The sequence below is a fragment of the Cyanistes caeruleus genome, chromosome 1 (genome assembly GCF_971803275.1).
Source record: "Cyanistes caeruleus chromosome 1, bCyaCae1.hap1.1, whole genome shotgun sequence".
Taxonomy (NCBI): Eukaryota; Metazoa; Chordata; class Aves; order Passeriformes; family Paridae; genus Cyanistes; species Cyanistes caeruleus.
The window spans coordinates 83256278-83274650 of NC_141701.1; the positions used below are offsets into that span (position 1 = coordinate 83256278).

The 18373-nt window shown below is 37.3% G+C and overlaps 1 protein-coding gene across 3 annotated transcripts in view; it reads right to left on the reverse strand.

The window, feature by feature from the left end:
- PIGN (phosphatidylinositol glycan anchor biosynthesis class N) overlaps positions 1-18373 on the reverse strand; it is a 99028-nt gene that overhangs the window by 27689 nt on the left and 52966 nt on the right. For all 3 annotated transcript variants that reach the window (XM_086899155.1, XM_086899164.1, XM_086899168.1), the window contains 7 exons: positions 12808-12886; positions 10577-10759; positions 7233-7369; positions 6120-6219; positions 5914-6006; positions 4497-4588; positions 2725-2836 (listed from right to left, as the gene is read on the reverse strand). In XM_086899155.1, coding sequence (XP_086755281.1) covers positions 2725-2836; positions 4497-4588; positions 5914-6006; positions 6120-6219; positions 7233-7369; positions 10577-10759; positions 12808-12886 — 796 coding nt within the window. The remainder of the gene's footprint in view (positions 1-2724; positions 2837-4496; positions 4589-5913; positions 6007-6119; positions 6220-7232; positions 7370-10576; positions 10760-12807; positions 12887-18373) is intronic.

Consider the following 18373-nt stretch of genomic DNA (forward strand, 5'->3'; position numbering starts at 1 on the left):
CTATGCCAGTGTCCAGGGCCCAGCATGTGCTTTTGAGAATCTGTCTTCACATCTTAAGTAACATTCAAACTGCTCTTGGCTTCCACCAACATCTCCAGGACTGTGGAACCAAGCAGAAGAAACTTGGAGATGCAGAGTTCTCCAGCTAAGAATCTGTCCCACTTCATCCTTCACAACCCTCTCTGATGTTCAGAGATAATTTTAGAACAATATAAGAGCAGGTCTCAGACACACATACCATAGGTCACAGCTACAAAGAAGAAACCAAGGGTGACACCTGCAGTCCCAACACTGTCAGCAGCTCTGGCTGGGAGCCTCCTAAGCATCAAACATTGTAAGGACCCATAGGGAGAATGGCAGAAGAACCAGTATCATCAGCTGGGCACAAGGCTGGTTGAAAACACATTTCCTGTCCCCTGATTCCACCAGGATGACATGGATTCCTACTGTTCACTTCTATTTTAAAAGACATGTAGATGTTGCACATAGGAACATATTTTGGTTATGATCTTGGCAGTGTTAGGTTAATGGCTGGACTTGATCTTACAGGTTTTTCCAACCAAAATTATTCTATAATTCTAATTTAGAGGAGGAAACTAATAAACTGACCACCGTGAATACACACAATGTCCAAACATCCTGGGAATAACAACCTGGTCCAATGTGATCAACCAATAGCATGATTCAGTAGTGTGGCAGAAACTGGACATCACCTATCAAGTGGATGGCAAAGAGAAACTGCTGCTCTCTCCAGCAAAAAATTAAGTTATATAGTGAGCAATGCAGCAGTCTAGCTGAAGGATTATGAATGATTCCTGTTTTCATCATTATTGAAGCCTTAATAACCTCTCAGAGATCACAATATCAAAGAATTGTTTTGGCTGGCTTAGGCTTAACTCATCAGTGACCCCAAACATTAAGTAACAGCATTATCAGAGGAAAGCATAACTTCTGATGAGTGCCTTCAAACACCACTTATGGGGGACCTGCAAAACCACCTTTTAAGAAACCCCTTGTCAGAAGCAGAGCAGGAACCTGATTAAGTGCACTTATCCATCTGACTGTCAGTGGCCTGATCACTATTTGTCACTACAAAATAGGTATTTTCCCCTGACTAGGGGATTCATCTCACCTTTAAAACTGTCTGGGAGGTGTAAATCAAAACTCAGGATTTCAAAATGAGTACTTTTGAAGAATACCCCTTCCTGTTCCCACTGAAAAGTCCAACTCAAAGGAAAATATAAAAGTAGAATTAGGGAATTTCATTGCCTAGAAATGCCAGTATTCTGACAAGCATTTTCCATTTGTATTCCTGTACATTTCAAAGCAACTAAATGTAACCTTACCTCAAAACAAGATATTTATTTCGAAACACATATAATGCCTTTGTAATGTCCTTTTTTCCCTCTACATCTGAATAACCTGACCTCCAAATCCTTTCCAAAATGTGAATGGTGGATCCCATATTTTCCATTCCCAACTAAGGTATGGAAACAAAAATCTAATAGAGACTAGTAATTAGATGCCACTATTGTAAAATAACTTCTGATTAAGGGGAAATTTGAGGAACTTTATAACCTCCTTAAAAGTTGGGAGAAAAATGAAGATGTTACTTCCAGAAAAAACAGGCAGAACATTTTGATCTAATTCAGTACCACTCTGTGAGTGAATTTCCTGATTCTCTTAGTTTTCTCTTTCTACTATGGATCAATTTCTTCATCATCATGAGATGCTGCAGCAGTTGTGTGGTGAGTTGAGGTTGGCCAACTGCCGACTGAGCTGCTCTCTCACTTTCCTACCCAGTGTTAGCTTTTTTCAGGCATTCCAGCAAGAAAACCATTGCTAAGGGTATACTGGAAATTTATGTTCTAAATGCTTAGGAAAGGAACTGGCATCTCTTTTCCAAATGTAGGCTGAAAAAATTAAGAGACATCACCATCACATTTCACATGCATTCACACTCAGGTAAAGTCATTTTAAGCATTCATTACTCTTTCCCTTCCTCCTTTCAGACAATTTTAGCTCCATACCTAAATCACTGATATAATGAGTGCATTGCTTTGCTCAGCAAGAAACTCCAGAACACACTAAATTATAACAGATAAAGCTGGTTCTGAAATAAAACTATTACCTTGTAATAGGCTGGGGGAAAGAAAAAAAAAAAATAAATGGAGGACAGCACACATGCAAGGTACTATTAGAATCTTAAAGCTTTCTACAACTTAATTAGCTCCAAGCATGAAAAAACCTACCTATTTCACAAAGCTATAATTCACCTGAAAGAAGACTTAACCAACAGAAAACCAGCTCAGAATCAGTCTCACATTGTTCTTCTACAGCCAGAAACTGGAACTAGTTCAGCCCCCCAAACCAGCAAGCCTGTCCTTAGTGTGCACATGCAACTACTGCAAAGGTCACTGGAAGTGATATAAACAGGCTAAAGACAGGAGAAACTCTCAAACTCTGCAAGCAGAGCATCAAAATCTATATGCACATCTATATCAATCATTATAACTATGCACAGGATGGGCTTTTGGGAACACAGCATGATGAGGTTTAAATATGTGCACATGGTCCTCTTGAAATAGCCAAGGAGAAAACTCTTAGGAACAATCATTTTTTTTTTTAATATTGTGGCCTTGGTAGAAATTTGTTCTTAGAAAGTAAAAAATTTGCACATAAAAACCCTCTAACATTCAGAATTACTGAAAAGTAACAACTGACCTGATAAAAATATACTTTCAGATCTTCATTATCTCTGTACTTATTTTCATTTTTACAAAGAGATGCCAACGAGAAGAAAGATATCAAGAGGGTCAGCAAACCAGCTGCTATACTGCAAAAACAAACAAAACAATAAAATACCAGAAAACATCATAAAAAATTGCTTTTGCTACTGTACACTGTCTTCTTGTACTTGACATCCCACACCAGATTCAATCCCAGGAGTACTTATCTATCCTGAATATTCAGTGTCTCCAGGTTCCTCCTGGATCATCTAACCCTGCTTTCACCCCCATGTTTCCTTTTTATGACTAAGCTGAGTCAGGAGCTCCCTGCTCCTACCATACAAGTTTTATTAATGTACTGAAAAACCCTAACTTGACAGATAGCACCAATGCCCAAAAAGGAGAAATTCCTATTTCTCACTGGCTTTCTTAAGTATCTTCTCCCCCAGCATCAACATATCTGCAACATCCTGAAGTGTCACATATACATATATTTTTAATTGCTGCTTCGAACCTTTCCAGCTTCAAAACCTCCCTCAAAAAGTTTCAAACACAGTGTTTCAAAGGCACAATGTTTCATCAAAAGTATAAATAGAAAGATGTACAGCCTGGGCAAGGTGAATATAAAGAAGCGTCAGAGAGAAAGATCTGTAGGTAATTTAATTTCATTTTGATTTCTAAGCTGTGCACATATGTTCTAAAATAGTTTGGATTAGCAGAAATACATACATGTGTATAAACAGCTGAGAGGTAACGCAGTCAAAGCAAATCTGTGCTGAATATTTCTAATGTGCCCAAGGACTGAGACTTAGAAGTGTTTTCAACAGGTAGATTTATAAAACAATGAAAAATATTGAGGCAGAATGTCAATAATCTTGTAAATATCTGGGCTTGTAATTCTACCTGCAATCACATATTACTCCTCAAATCCCATATTTCACTGAGGATCAGGCATCCTGGCTCTGTTGAGGCACGGTATCTTCTACCAGCCAGCAGGAGCCATTGCACCCTAAGGTAAATTCACTCTTTGTGCAGTAACTACAAAGCCTAACCACAGGCCAACCACCTGGACTGCATCCAGATATAAGAAAACGCTCCTATGACCAAAGAGTGGCTCACAAGAGGAGAGGGACAGATAAAGATGTACTAGAAAAACAGTGCAAATCAACAACTGTAGAAAATCAGACAAGCAATACCAGAAAAGAAGATTCAGGACAGAGAAGCAGAAGTGGAAAAAGAAGAGACACAGGAAACACAGAGGAAGAAGAGAGCTCTGCCTATCCTGTTTGCTTTATTTCCCTGAATATCTCATTAGGTACAGAGTGCAATTCAAACACAGATTGTTCAAAATTGGATGGACAAATTCTGAAAGATGCTGTCAAAAGTATATTGCTTTTGACTAAGTTTTTATTCACATATGATAGTGCTGTTTACCATATTTGCACCCCACCGAAGCTTCTCCTTTAATGATCCCCTTTATTTTCCTGTAAAATGTGCAAATTTTTGTATTGTGAGAAATGTTTCCCTTGACAAGAAATTACAGAATAACAGAAAGACCAAATGGATGTGGCAAAAGAATTAAAAGTCTATTCTCATTGTCATTAGTGAATAACTGAGGTCTGTATAATCATGTTATATAAATTCTGAATTTCAACTCCTGTCTCAGCCAGCTTTCAATAATGCAATTCCTCACACATACCAAAAGGCAGCCTAAATTTTGAATCAAAGAGGGAATAAAAAATTAAAAGAACAAGATGAGATTCTTACACCAGAGGAATGTTTGGTTCTCTTCCTACAACAGGCATTAATGGAAATATTGCCAGGAGTGCACACAGGAGAGTCCAGATCAATGCTTTTGTCTAAAAGAATAAAGAGGTCATGTGGACAGACAATTGCCTAATCATAGAGAAATACTTCAGTGAACTACTAACAGCTACTAGCATCTCCCATGAGCAAAGACCCAGCAACACCAGGAGTAAAATTAGCTTAAAAAACACAAAACATTGGTATTAAAGCACTTCAAATTTAATACAGAAAAGAATTTCATTTATATAGCTGTCAAAATCCCAAACATAATGGCAATTAAAGCTAAGTTACACTTATAAGCATTTTCTCAAAGTGTGGCCTTCACACATACTGTAGGCACCAAAAATCTGACAACTGACCTTAAGAAGGGAAGGCATAAAACTATCCTCAAAAGGTTGCACCAGTTCATTAATCAGCACTGAGAGAGAATACTCTGAGAATATGTTAACATTATCCAGTCTTCGCATCTATACACCATTTGATTTAGCCACCATAATCATCTAAGTAGTTCTTGAAACTCTTCACTAGGAGGAAAAAACCTCCATATCCCAGGTGTTTTATTTAACTAAAAACATTAAGAGCTGTATAATTTAAATTTTTCAAGCTCAAGTCAAATTCATACCCCTGAAAGGAAATTTCATGCTACAAAACATCATCTATGCATATCCAGCTTTAAGACAAGTTACTTCAATACTTAACCAGAACAAAAAATTTTAAATTAACAAATACAAGCCTCCATCTTGACTGTTCCTGGAGAGCAGGACTTAACAATTTGACTCCTTTTCTCTATCCCAGAACCCTAGGTTTTAGGTATCCCCTGAAATAAGAGATGTTGGAATCAATTAATGGAAGAAAGGTTTCTTAAATTAAATATCATCCCACTTCATGGAAGTGGAGGTCTTTTCCTAGGAAAAACAATACAGAAAGCTGCCTCTGAGGAACAGTGTATCCCAGCTGATTGTAGACAATGAGTTTACAACTGCCTTTCTTCCATATATCTTCCATATTTTTTTCTAATAAATAGTCATATTAGTTAAACAGTGCCACTTTCACCAATCCTACAGGTCAACACCATAGTCACTGCAACAGTTTGATAAATCGTGTGCATTTCATATGATTGAGTCAAACATTTTTTAGTCATCAAGAATAAAAAACTGATAATTAACCCATAGCTACCCCAAAACTCTTAAACACTCTCAATACTTTTGCTGTATAACAGGTCTTATCCAGATCATATTAAATTCCCTTGCTTTGCTACATGCAGCTTATGACAGAGATCAGAAAAAGAGCATAACTGAATAAGAATCTAAAGCAGCATTCCAAAGCATTCCCAACAGCCCAAGATGCAATCCAGCTGCTCACCAAAGCAACACAATACCTTAGCTTGAATCCACAGCTGTGTGATCACTGGCCAGCCAGCAAAGACAAGAAGGCCAACAGTAAGTGCAGAGCGGTAGAAGAAACTGAAGACCTAATTAAAAAAAAAATGCAAGAGAGGACTGAAAATCAAACATATTAATTCCTCCAAGAGGTAGAATATGAGAAATGAGATACCCTGTTGATATATAAGGATAAAATACTTACTAGTATTTCAATTCCCAGTATACAAACCAAGAGGAATCCTATAGATTGACCAATATGAAGTGACAAAACATTTGTTGCAAGGTCTTGAATGACAGGGATTCTGTTCAAAATGTTGGAACAAGATAACATTTATTAAAAAAAAAACAGAAATAACAGAATTTTATCTTTACAGGGCAAGGATTGGGTCAGAGCACAAAGAAAGTTAGAGGTATTGCTGGTCCTGCCTATACCCCCTGGTTGATGGCCACATGATCCTTCTGCCCAGTTTTACTTGACTGAAAACCTACAATAAAACACTCCTGCTTTTTTCCTCCCATATTTGGCATATCTTCACCAGTGTTTGGACAAGCTTCAGATTATTCACTACCCAAACTGACTCTGAGTATATGAATATTTTTGGTTATGTTTTGCTTAATGTCTGTCATAACTGATGAAACATTCAGAAGCTTTAGAGAGAAAAACCTTCCTTGTTAGCTTTTCCTGTACTTTATGAGACAGTTCATTATCTAACTGCAGTTAGTCTCATTTTCTCTGAATAATACTGAGTTGGTATCTACAAATGGCCAGTAGGTCAGGAAAGTAAAATGAATCAGAAGATAACAAGTATTTCTGGGCCTGGAGTAAAAGGAGACATAAACAAGACAAATATATCTCAATATGGGAGCATGACTAGCTCATGTTCATGAGCTCAACATGACTAGCATATGTTCTTGCAAAGTAGCTGGTGTTCCACAGACTTGACATTTTGCAGGACCATTTTACAAAATAAGCCAGTTGCTACAGGTATTTGCAAAGATATTAGCACTCTTCTTAAACAGTTAAAAGAGTACTAAAAATATGTTTTCATGAAAATAGTTTAATTTATTTTTGCTAATAGAAGAGATACCTTCTAGAATTGGCAGCTGTATCAGGTCAGTTTGGACACTACTCATTATGTCAACTGAAATATAAACCAGAGTCCTTTGGAATGTCTCAGGAAACACTTAAGGAAGTTTAATAGAATTGTACCTAACTTTTTCTCCCAGATTTATGGGAAAAATTAAATTATCTACAAAAAGGAAGTCCAGACTTGGTCTTATAAAACAGTAGTAGTAAATTGCATTCTTTACTTACTCTTTCACAACTGCATACCATACTGGCACTGGCAAGAGACAGTATATATAGTATGTCCAAGGACATGTTTGAATCAACAGGAAAAAAGCTATTATCATTCCAGCAGAGGCAAAACCATAGAAGAGAACAGTAGATTTCTGAAATACAAAAGTTTGGACAAACATTCTTGTAATAGCAATAGAATGTTTCAAACTACTCTCTATTTTCCATTTGTTAGTTACACAATAAATCAAATGTTATTTTAACACAGCCACATAAGCTGCCATGTGTCTCTACACAACTCTAGACAAAGTTGTCAGACAAATTGAAAAAAACAACAGTAGAACTTGAAGATCTAATTCTGAATAGGTCTCTTCAAAAGGTCCTACAGTAAAATCTGCATGGGAAAAACATACTTGTACAACCTGGAGGCCCAATGTATGCAATGCTATTTATGTTCAATTGATACTTAGAATCCATCTGAAGCCAGAGATGCTAAGGGGTTTTGGAAAAAGATCTCTCAAATTTAGATTCTGGAAACAGACTTGGAATATAACCTACCGAGTTCAAGTTTATAGCCTTAACAGTCAAAGCATCTAATGAAAATTCCATCAGCATATTTCCTTCTCCTGCTTCAGTCATTTGTAAGAGAACTAATTAAATTAAAATATTAAGCATTACCTTCTACGAGAAAAAAAACCACAACTATTCAGGATCTGGGAACAGCTACAAAAGGAGGCTCATGACCAACCCTGCACAGGAGAAACTGCCTTCCTCAAAGAACCCACAATTTCAAAATACAACAGAGGACTAGTGTTGCACTAGTTATTATATTTCATCTTAACCTACTAGTACTGCTTTGGGTTTTTCTTAGGAAAAAAAATAGATAAGAAGTTAGAACATTATGTGTATTTAAGGAAACGCACTCTCAGACTGAGAGCACTCTTAAGGAGAAACATCAGAGAAGGAAAATTTTAAAATGGCTTATCTCAGATAGGCAGGTCAATCCCTAACCATCAGATAGCAGAAATCTCTTTTTTGTGCAAAGAGAAACATTAAACAGTCACTCTTCATCTGCGTTTTATCTGGTCATTGAACTATTCTTCTTTATTCAGGGGCATTCAGGTATCAGAAGAATTACTGGAAAGGGAAGATTATGTACAAGTTTTAAATAAACAATTTTATCTGCATGTATTACAAGCTGACATAGCAAAGGCAGCTTTAGTGTAGGCAATGACAAAGACACTGTTTTCTTCTGCACAAATGCTAGTTTTTTGAAAGAGTTAGGTAGACAGATACACAACTGTGTTAAATATGCTGAGAAGAAGAGACAATCAGCTACCAGTTTACCTAGATGGATTAGCATATTTTCTGGCTCCCCCTCCCTCTAACTGATGTACAACTGCCTTGATCTAAACTGACAGCAAATGCAAGTTCTAAATGATTTTTAAAATAGAATTTTTGCTAAGATATACCATTAGACTAAGGAAAGATATGTCATATAGAAAGCTGACCTAGGGCAATTTTGCTTTATTAGTTTTAAATTTTACATTTGCTGGCATATAGACAGAATGAATATGCATATATATGATATGCACACAGTATAATTTATCACTGAATGAGTAAACACACACAATCAACATTTTATTCCATATAGCGACACAAATATTAAAGAGTTCAATATAGTCAGTCATGCATTGAAAATGGAAACCAGAGTTGCATTTCTGTGAATGCTTAAAATAAATTAAAATGTTATACTTCTTGCTAGGCAAAACAACATTCTACACCAAAAGAAAAAAAAAGGGGTTTTTTTCATACACGGAAGCCAAAAACTTAAAAAAATTATATGTACAAGATGTGCAGCTTCATAATTCAGAGGCTTCTTGATTTTATAAGGGTGTGCTTTGCAGGAGACTATTTGTCAGTGGTAGATTAGTCTCTCAGCAAATTTCTTTAAGTTGCTCCAATATAAGCTATAAACCAAATATACTTCCATATATGAAGCATTAGCATCACCTTGTGATTCTCTAAGTATTTACAAACACTAAGAAAGGTTTCTACAGAAAAGAGAAGCTTATGAAAACTGAAGAAAGAGAAATTCTAAAGACAAATAACTAAGAAATCTAACTTTTTTTCTGCCAGTGTCACTAGCATAAAATTTGCCTTCAACAAGTAAAATCAATATACCAAATTAAAATCTATGTCAACTAAGAATGCAAATTTTTCCTTAATGTAGTTATTAATATGCTTGATACTCAGCCTACTAATTGTAATTATTTTGTTTGTATCTAACATAACATGCATCTTGGATTATTTCCTCTCAGTTATTTGATGAAAGAAAACCTAAATCATGCAGTACAGCACTTATGAATATTTTCCATTTTAATTTTGTTCAAGCATTTCACTAAAGGTCAAGACTATCTCATTTCAACCTGTAGGAAAAACCTCAAGATACCATGACAGGAATTTTCTGAGGCAGTAAAGATGTTACGTGAGTGTTCATTCTCACCTACATTCCAAAATGAAACAATTCATTTTATTCTGAAACAAATTATTGATGTTTGGGGGAATTTCCCCTCCCTCCAAATGCTTCAATCCTTCTCTAGCAAAATGCTAGCTTTTTGCTTATTCACCTTTTTGAGGTCTCTCTCTTCCTGGTGAATGACTGAAAATAAATTCTTAGGATTTAATACTTTGTGAAAACTTAAACCATAGTAATCTTGTCAGCAAGAGCTTCCTTCATCTTTGATGTCTTCTTGCTGCACACTTGCAAAGAGCAAGAGAACACTGTTCTGTGAAACCACACCTCACCTTCTATCAAAACAGGCTATACATTTAAAAAATGCCACGACTGGACTGCACAGTTTCTGACAACAGATGTAAAATTTCCAAAGACAGCAGGAATAAAATAAATTACATGCTGTGGTTTTTTTTGGAAGCCTGAAATCTGTATTCTTCCTAACAATTAGAATTACAAGAGTGCTGTTAATACTTAAAATCAAACCTGGTTAATTAAACCTGGGAAAACTAAATGTGGTTAAAGACAGACCCTTTAATGGTTTTAAATCACTATGTTTTGTCACACTTGCAGTAGTATCTCAAATGGACAGCTGTAGGAAGAAAAACTGAGGAAACACAGTATTGCAGACTCAGACTTACACATCTTAGGAATACTGATTGTAACTAAAAGACTTAACAGCAACACTACACAGGATTACAGTAGCTGGAAAACTCAACAGCTTGCCAGTCTCCACATTAAGTCAAAAGAAGAGTAAGGTATTCAATTTATCCTTCACAGAGTCACTTAGCATACATGTAACACTGAAAACTGATAGAAAAAAAATAACTGAATGCTTCCGACCTACCTTTTTATTAGTTTGGACAGTCTTGGTCAAATTGGTATGGGCCTTGATAATGACCAAAATCACATAAGTTGTCCAGCCCACAAAACCCACTGTGATACTTAGGCCCAGGAATAAGCGATCATACGTATGGTAGTAAGACAAGCCTTCCAAGGCAAGGTTAATCAGGGTTTTGCACAGGGATACCTGGAGGCAGATAAAATATTTAAGTAACATATTAGAAGAGTGTGAGCTCCCCATTCCACAAGTCAACCTAAATGACAGCAACTGGAGCTCAAGCAGCCCCACCACTCCTGGCATATGTGTCCTCTCCATGCTCAGGTACAGTGTTTTGGCCAGCACCAGCTGCTGGAGCACATGCTGCTTGGGACTCCTGCAGGATATCAAGTCAACCATCACCTGGCTCCTTCAGCATCCTCCCTGGCCAAGACAGTGGTGAAAGCCACACAGATAGCACACCTTGAACACCACCTACTACCAAGCAAGCATGCCATTTGGTTTTCCCACAAGCATCTGACTGTACATATTCCAGTTTAAGTTACCCCTTAAAAAACAGTGATGTGCTTCTGAAGCCACATTTACACACAGGGGGACGATTATGGACGCAGCTGAAACATGGTGACTCTCCACAGCCTGAAGTATTCCCTTCCTGGGTTTTGATGTTCTCCACTTCAGTAGTACCTAATACTGCAAGCACCACCACCGAATTCACAGACTAAACTGGAGTCTCATTTACAAAGCAGCTGCTTGTAGCTCTCAGGACATAATCATTTGGAAACAATAATGGTTGTACCCAGTCTAATCACAGGTCCCCTCACTCAATACCTCCACTGGGGAGACACCGTGGTAAACACCGTGTGTTTTCCCACCATGTCATTTGGGTGTGCTGACCCCTGTGATTTACCCAAAGATGGGAGCTCGCCTGTGTGATTTGGAAGACTACAATAAGAAGCTGGACATACACAATGAAGCTTTTTTATATGTGATACATATATTTATAAGGTACAGCAACTACTGAAGAGATCACAAGTCTGCAAACTCACTCCAAAAAGACATCTATTCTATACAATCATGAGTGCATATCTGCAATGCAAAGAGTTGAGGTTCAACTCCTTGTTCAGGCAAAGAATCATCCACACACCAGGTTCTGGGAATGGAAGAACCTTTCTGCATTGCAATACGGGATGCAGAGGATACAGATATATACAGGGCACAGGCACAAGTCTGATGTGTGAGTAATCAGGAGTGAACTTAAACACCTGGAGCACTCAAACAAAGGAGTAAAATTTACATATAAGCAACAACACAAAATCGCAGGTTCTACTCCTGAAATGTGTAAAATGTCTTCTATTAGTAAATGTGACAGCTAAGTATTAGGAAGCCAAAAAGAAAACCTTCTCCCACAGCAATATAGATCTATTTATTTAAGCGGAACTATTTCCAATTTACAACAAAGCAAGTAAAAATGGCATAAAATAGATTTAGCTGTCCTGTACATAAAATAGTAATTTATTACCCTAAGAATTATATTAGGAAAAAAGAACTGAACCCTAACACATAATGGAACTCTTCCATGCATCCAGCAGGTTAAATATAATACATATTCAATATTCTCATGTATTTTTTAACACAGAAATCAATGACCAAACTAAACCTGTTAAAATTAAAGACTTCTTGGTATAATTTAGCTCTACAAATTCTTTCTGTGAACATCAGAATACAAGCACTGGTGAACTGCACCCATCAAGTACCTTGTCACACAGTGTTAGCAAATGCTTAGGAAAGTAATACTGGAACTGGGAAGCGTAATTCCATGTACAGCTCCCAGTCTGGCGCACTGAAATGTGAAAGTAAACCAAGAACATCTGGTTCAGGTGAAAAAAAAAAGATCAGGTAAAGCAGGATCCATGATGGAGTGATATCACACTTTTTTCATGCAACTAGCAGTCTAAATAGTGCAAACACTAACTACATTTCTTCAATTTACCATTTTCTAGTGTGGAAAATAAAAACACACACTATGTGTCATTATACTATGAAATAGTGACAAGCAGTTTAAGAAGTATGAGAAAAAACACAGCAAGTCAGTATTATTTATTGGTATCAAAATGCAAAATTTTGAAGACTTAAAGTGGGGTTTTGAGTTAATGAGATGTACATCATAAGGAAGGAAAAAAATCTTTATTTCAATTTAAAGAAAACAAAACATTTACATATAGCAAAAACAGACTTACCGCTTCATCGTACTTCTGCTGCTGAATATATAGTCTTATTTTTTTTAAAAAGTTGATCTGTTCAGAAGCAGAAAGTGGTCTGTACAACAATATAAAGAGATATTAATGTTTCACCATTTCATGAGCAGAAAAAATTAACTTTGCAATTAAAAGAACTACTCTGTAATGAAACCAAAATATTCTGAACTTCATTAGAAGCAATTAAGTAATTGAGACTAATCTATTCCTCTGCATTCATCTTCACATGTGTCAACACAGCTGCTTTTAAACTTATCTCAAAATCTCTGCATTAATAGACATTTCTTTTATGTAGTAGATCCCATGTAATAGCACTGAAAATTATCTCCCTTGTGCATCATTATTGACCATTGCTCTGGACAAGAGGCATGGCACTTACAAAAATTACGCAATTTAATTGGTTTGCATATGGCTGTTAGCAGTTTATAAGACAGCATTTAATGATTTGCTCACATTCCATGTTAACAGTAGATGATGCCTAACAATCTTCTCTTTGAAGAGTATGACCATATCTCCTGTCGCTCAAGAAGCTATTAGGTGAGACCCCAGAACAGAGGATAACACAGTTACCTGGCTACACTGAGGTCAGTGGTAAAAATCTTTGATTTTAAGGAATGTGATCATCAGCCTCAACAACTGCTACCATTCTTCACTTACAGAAAGTAGTAACAAGAACAAACAAGCCCATCAACCAGACTCCATCAAATGAAGGGAGAAGGAGCTGGTTCTTCTTTTACCATTTTCTTTCCACGTTTAGGGACAGCAGCAGGCCTGAGAATCCCAGGCTTACCCTGGATGAGTTATAAGCCACAACACAGTCACTGTCATTTCAGACACCAAGGCACACCACCATGGGCCACAGCTGACAGCCAGGGAATGCACACAGCAGGTTTCCTTCACACCTTCTACAACATGGCACTGGCACAACACCAGCTCTCAGCATCCACAGCACAAGAGGGCCCAGTTGCATGCCTGTCTCCCTCCCACCTGCTCCTTCACACGCCTCAAACACGACCACCAGCCTCACATTGCAGGCAGTACCAGATCAGGTCACTCCCACCATTTAAATCAGCATTAGTTGCCTGTGTGGCCACTCAGCTGAACCACCGGGGCCGGTCTTAATTTTATGCAGCTGCTGCATGGAAATGCTCATTCCTGCAGCTCCCAAACAGCTATGAACATCAGCAATACCTACACACCATCCTTTGAGCCATGAAATATATTACAAGTTTTCTGTGCCTCAACAACCTGAATTTTTATTAGTAGTAACATCCTGGTATATTTTGATGCTATTTCATTAAGTTCAGGGCACAGCAGTATCATGCAGGTTATCTTCCAAAACACTGAATAATTGGAAAAGCAATTAATCTTACGTAAGAGAAGAGTAAGCAACAGTATTAAGAAAACGTTTGTCTATTTGCAATCTAGAAAATAATTGAAGGATGGTATCCATAGACAAGTAGGAAGAAATAGGTCCCATGGAAAAGGAAAAAGGGAGAAAAAGATGGTCAAAAGGTCATGGCAATGACCTTAACTTTGAGGGGAGAGCAGAGGATTTTAGAAACCAGGCTTGAAAAATAGCCAAGTGAATGTTGGTTTTTTCTGCACCTTCATTTAAACACTTGTCCCTGTGGAAGCCAACCTTACATCTCCACAGGCTGAGGGCTATAATTAGAAACAATTCTTAAAGGAGGAAAACCAGACCCAAGCACTGCCTCTAGGAAATCTGTGGTGCTCAGATTTTCCTAAGTTATTTGGTAGGGGATCGAGAGCAAAACACCCAGTTGAGGAGGCAGTTTCACCATGTGTGGAGATTAACAGGAGGAGAAAAAAAAGAAAAAAAGGAAAAAGAAAAAGATTCCTCAGCTTTTAGGTAAGGATTTAAAAAAAAAAAATCTGGAATAAATATTCAGAAGCTTTATTTAGGACTTAAACACATTCAATATGTTCCTATGTTCCCTGTCTCATTTTTATTGTTTTACACATACTGTTTTCCATGAATTCTATCCTTGTCATATTCAATGCAAATTTCTTCCAAGCCAATATTATATTTTACTTCATATCTTTAGTCATTTAGCTATAACCCACTTATTATCTTTTTATTCTCACTGAATTATTATATTATTAATGAACAATAGTCTACACCTATCCCTTCTTAGAGGACAGCACCTAGGATCTTTGTACATGGATGGTGTAAGGAATAAATGGGGTTTTCAAACAGTAAAATTTTGAGAAAGTCAAACACTGAAAGCAATTATTTTGTCAAGTAGGGTTGCCATTGACAGGTGCATTGTTAATTTTCAATAGTTAACATCATAACACACATACTACCTTACTCCTATATATATAATTTACAAGAGGTTGAATTTACAATTGTCTAACAATTGTTTTTGTAAAATTTATGAATTTCATCAGAAACTGAGAACTATTCATATATAACTATGAAAATGCAAGGAATGATCATCATCTTAAGATAGTTTTTATCTCTGTATTAAACAAAAAAGCAAAGAAGTGATTAAAGAATTATTTTATTTTAAAGCAGTCTAAAAAGGTTACAAAATAGGCTGATAATCCCTCAATTAAAGAATGGGTGTAGTTCACCATAAGCAGTTTATCATCCATTGAGGACACTGATTCACTTCCTGAAGCTGACAAAGTGGATGAGAGATTTTAAAGAAACCCAGATGTAGCAGAAAGCATAAAGAGACAAAGATGAGCCACGAACAGAAGTGGAAAGTTGCCTGTGAAAAAATCCCATGGACTTCAGAAATGCTGGTTCTATAAAATCTACAAGACTTATCAAAAACAAAACCACACGAAAAATTTAAACCTGAGAAGTTAAAGCTTGGCCTGTTGGCAGCACCACTTGATTTTAACTGCAATTATTTTTAAGGTCTCCAGTAGAAGACAGTGTTAGGAAATAATAAACTGATCAGAGTTTTCCCTGGTGTTTTACTACACGGCATCCCAGAGGCACTAGCAAATGTCAATGCATTCTCAAGGTCACTTAATACACACATCCATTCAATTAATATTAATAGCAATGAAGTGAATCTACTTCTTTGATACATACTGATCATTATTAGAAAGATTCTCAACTCTAGAAGGAAAACTAGGGTGTATGTGTATATGCTCTTGCCAGCAACCCACCATCAAAATCCAATTCTAACAAATCCAAGATGAACAGCCTTGCCTAGTAAAACCTGAGGTATTTTTCCATAACACAAAAATACCTGTCCTATTAAGAGGCACACACAAAGAGAATTCAGTCATTGGACTCAACTCTGTCCTCCTTTTCTTAAAAGTATTGCAAAACACATGCACTGAAAAGGGTAGTACTCAGAGGTTTAACTCAAAAGAAAAACATGAGAACTCCATGATCACGTAGATTATAAACACACTTGCATTTACAATACCATCAAGATTCTAAAGACTTAAGATTACATGCTTCACAGAAAATGATGGTGGTTCTGGAAGAGTAATTTTATTTTTCATTATGGCTATCAGAGATTAACTTCCTGGTTGCAGACAGAAATCACAGCTTCATCCATGAATAAATATAATTAATTATGAAACAAGATGATTGGGCTAATCATGCAAGTGCTTGTAAACTCTCCCTTCTGAGATGTTACTTACTCTTGTCATAGGTATACCTGACAAAATTAATCTTTCCAGCACATCATTCATGCTTCATATAAGCTAAGCTATTTGACAGCAATTCACAACAAGACTGTGATGAACTACATTCACCATAGCAATGTCAAAGGGATCTCTCTTTGGCCAATGAGTCTTGTTTATCATCACACCACAGAAATTACCATCCCCAACGGCATAGGTAGCATGCTGCAGACAAACCATGAAATAAAAAATCTCAGAGCAGAAGGAGATGCCTTGCAAATACATCTGTATCCACCACTGCTAGTTTGTTAATTTTATTATGCCTGGTTATTTGAGTAAAGATTTATGGTAATTTTATTGCACAGTAAATTTTCCAGAATTCTACTATCAAAAGTAACCCCTTCGTGTCTGTATTAAGCTGAACACTGAAAATGCTGCAGATCTAATAATGAAAGTCAAGGAAGCACCACAGACCTGCAAATGAAATGCACAAAGACTGAGATCTTTGCCTAGCTCATTATTAGATGAAAACAAATTAATTTCAGCTGCTTCACTATTACACACTCACGAACCCCATGCACCTGACTATGTCAGCTCATGTATCTATACCCTTTTATCGCTGCCTTTTCACTCTCCCCATCAGAAAAAAAAATAAAATCACATCCTACAACTCTGAGAGCGGCAAGATTTGCAAGAGACACAGTGATCACATTTCTATGACCCTTATCCAGCAGCAAATCACAAGCAGCTGTTCAGCAGTCTTCTAACTTTTTTAATATTGGCTATCTGGGAGACAGGGAGGAAAGCACCAGCTCCTCCTGTTGATGCAAAACTGAAAAGCTAAAGGATACAGACACACATCCCTTGACCCCTATGACAACCCCATGATGGAGCAAGGCCACTTGAATAAAGCATGATAGGATTTTGAATAGGTGACCTTCCTTTAAACACCACATAAAGCAGAGCTTCTCACATGCTTTGCTATGAAATTCATAACTCCAGAGCTGTTAGCAGCAATAGAACCATCAGATTGACACTATCCAAACAACTCCAGCAACCTCTTCTGCCAAAATGCTGAGTAACTACAGGTTCTTGTCCTCTTCTCCAAAAAGAAGATCCCTAGTACCAGAGTGATTTGCAAGCTGAAATAAATCACCCCAGGATAAAGTTGCCCATGTCTATGGGCACCATCCACCCTGCAGAGCATCCAAGGCTTCTGCCATCCAGACACTGCTGGGAGCAGGTGCCAGGGCCTCTCTGCTCTCTCCCCATGGGAGAAAATTGCCAGCAACAGAATCAGCTGAGTATGTTCAAACTCTGTTGCCACACACCCCTCTGTGAGAGGGCCATACTACAGAGAAGAGATGGCTTCCACTCCAGCAGTTCTTCAAGCAGCTGAAATAGTACTTACAGAACCCACTAGTACCACTTTGATCCACAAAGCAATAATTTGATCCACTGCTGGAAAAATGTCATCTTGAAAATGCAGATTGAAGTCTGGCCTGGTGTTTTGCAGGGCTGCTATTCAAAACTAACTGAGCCAGTGCAGCAACAGGCTTCAAAAATGTCATGAGGGCTACCTTCAAACATTCCCAAAGCACAACAGGATGGCACCCAGCATCAGGTGGGTAATGGCAGAGTACAGACACAGATCTTTCTGCATTCAACATTATTAATGTGGCAGAAACATGACTGCACACTTTTTTCTGTTCTAAAATTCACTCCAGTTAGCAACCTATGGGTGCAGAGACTTAATATTGATGACAGTGCAATCACAAATGGACCCAACTTTTTCATTCTCCTGTTTTCTGTTTACTTTTCAAAGTACTCTGCACAGTTTTGTAGGAGCAGAATAAAATGCATAAGAGAAAACCTTCCCACTTAATCAACAGCAGAAAACGATCACAAAGACAATGAATGGCAAGCGATG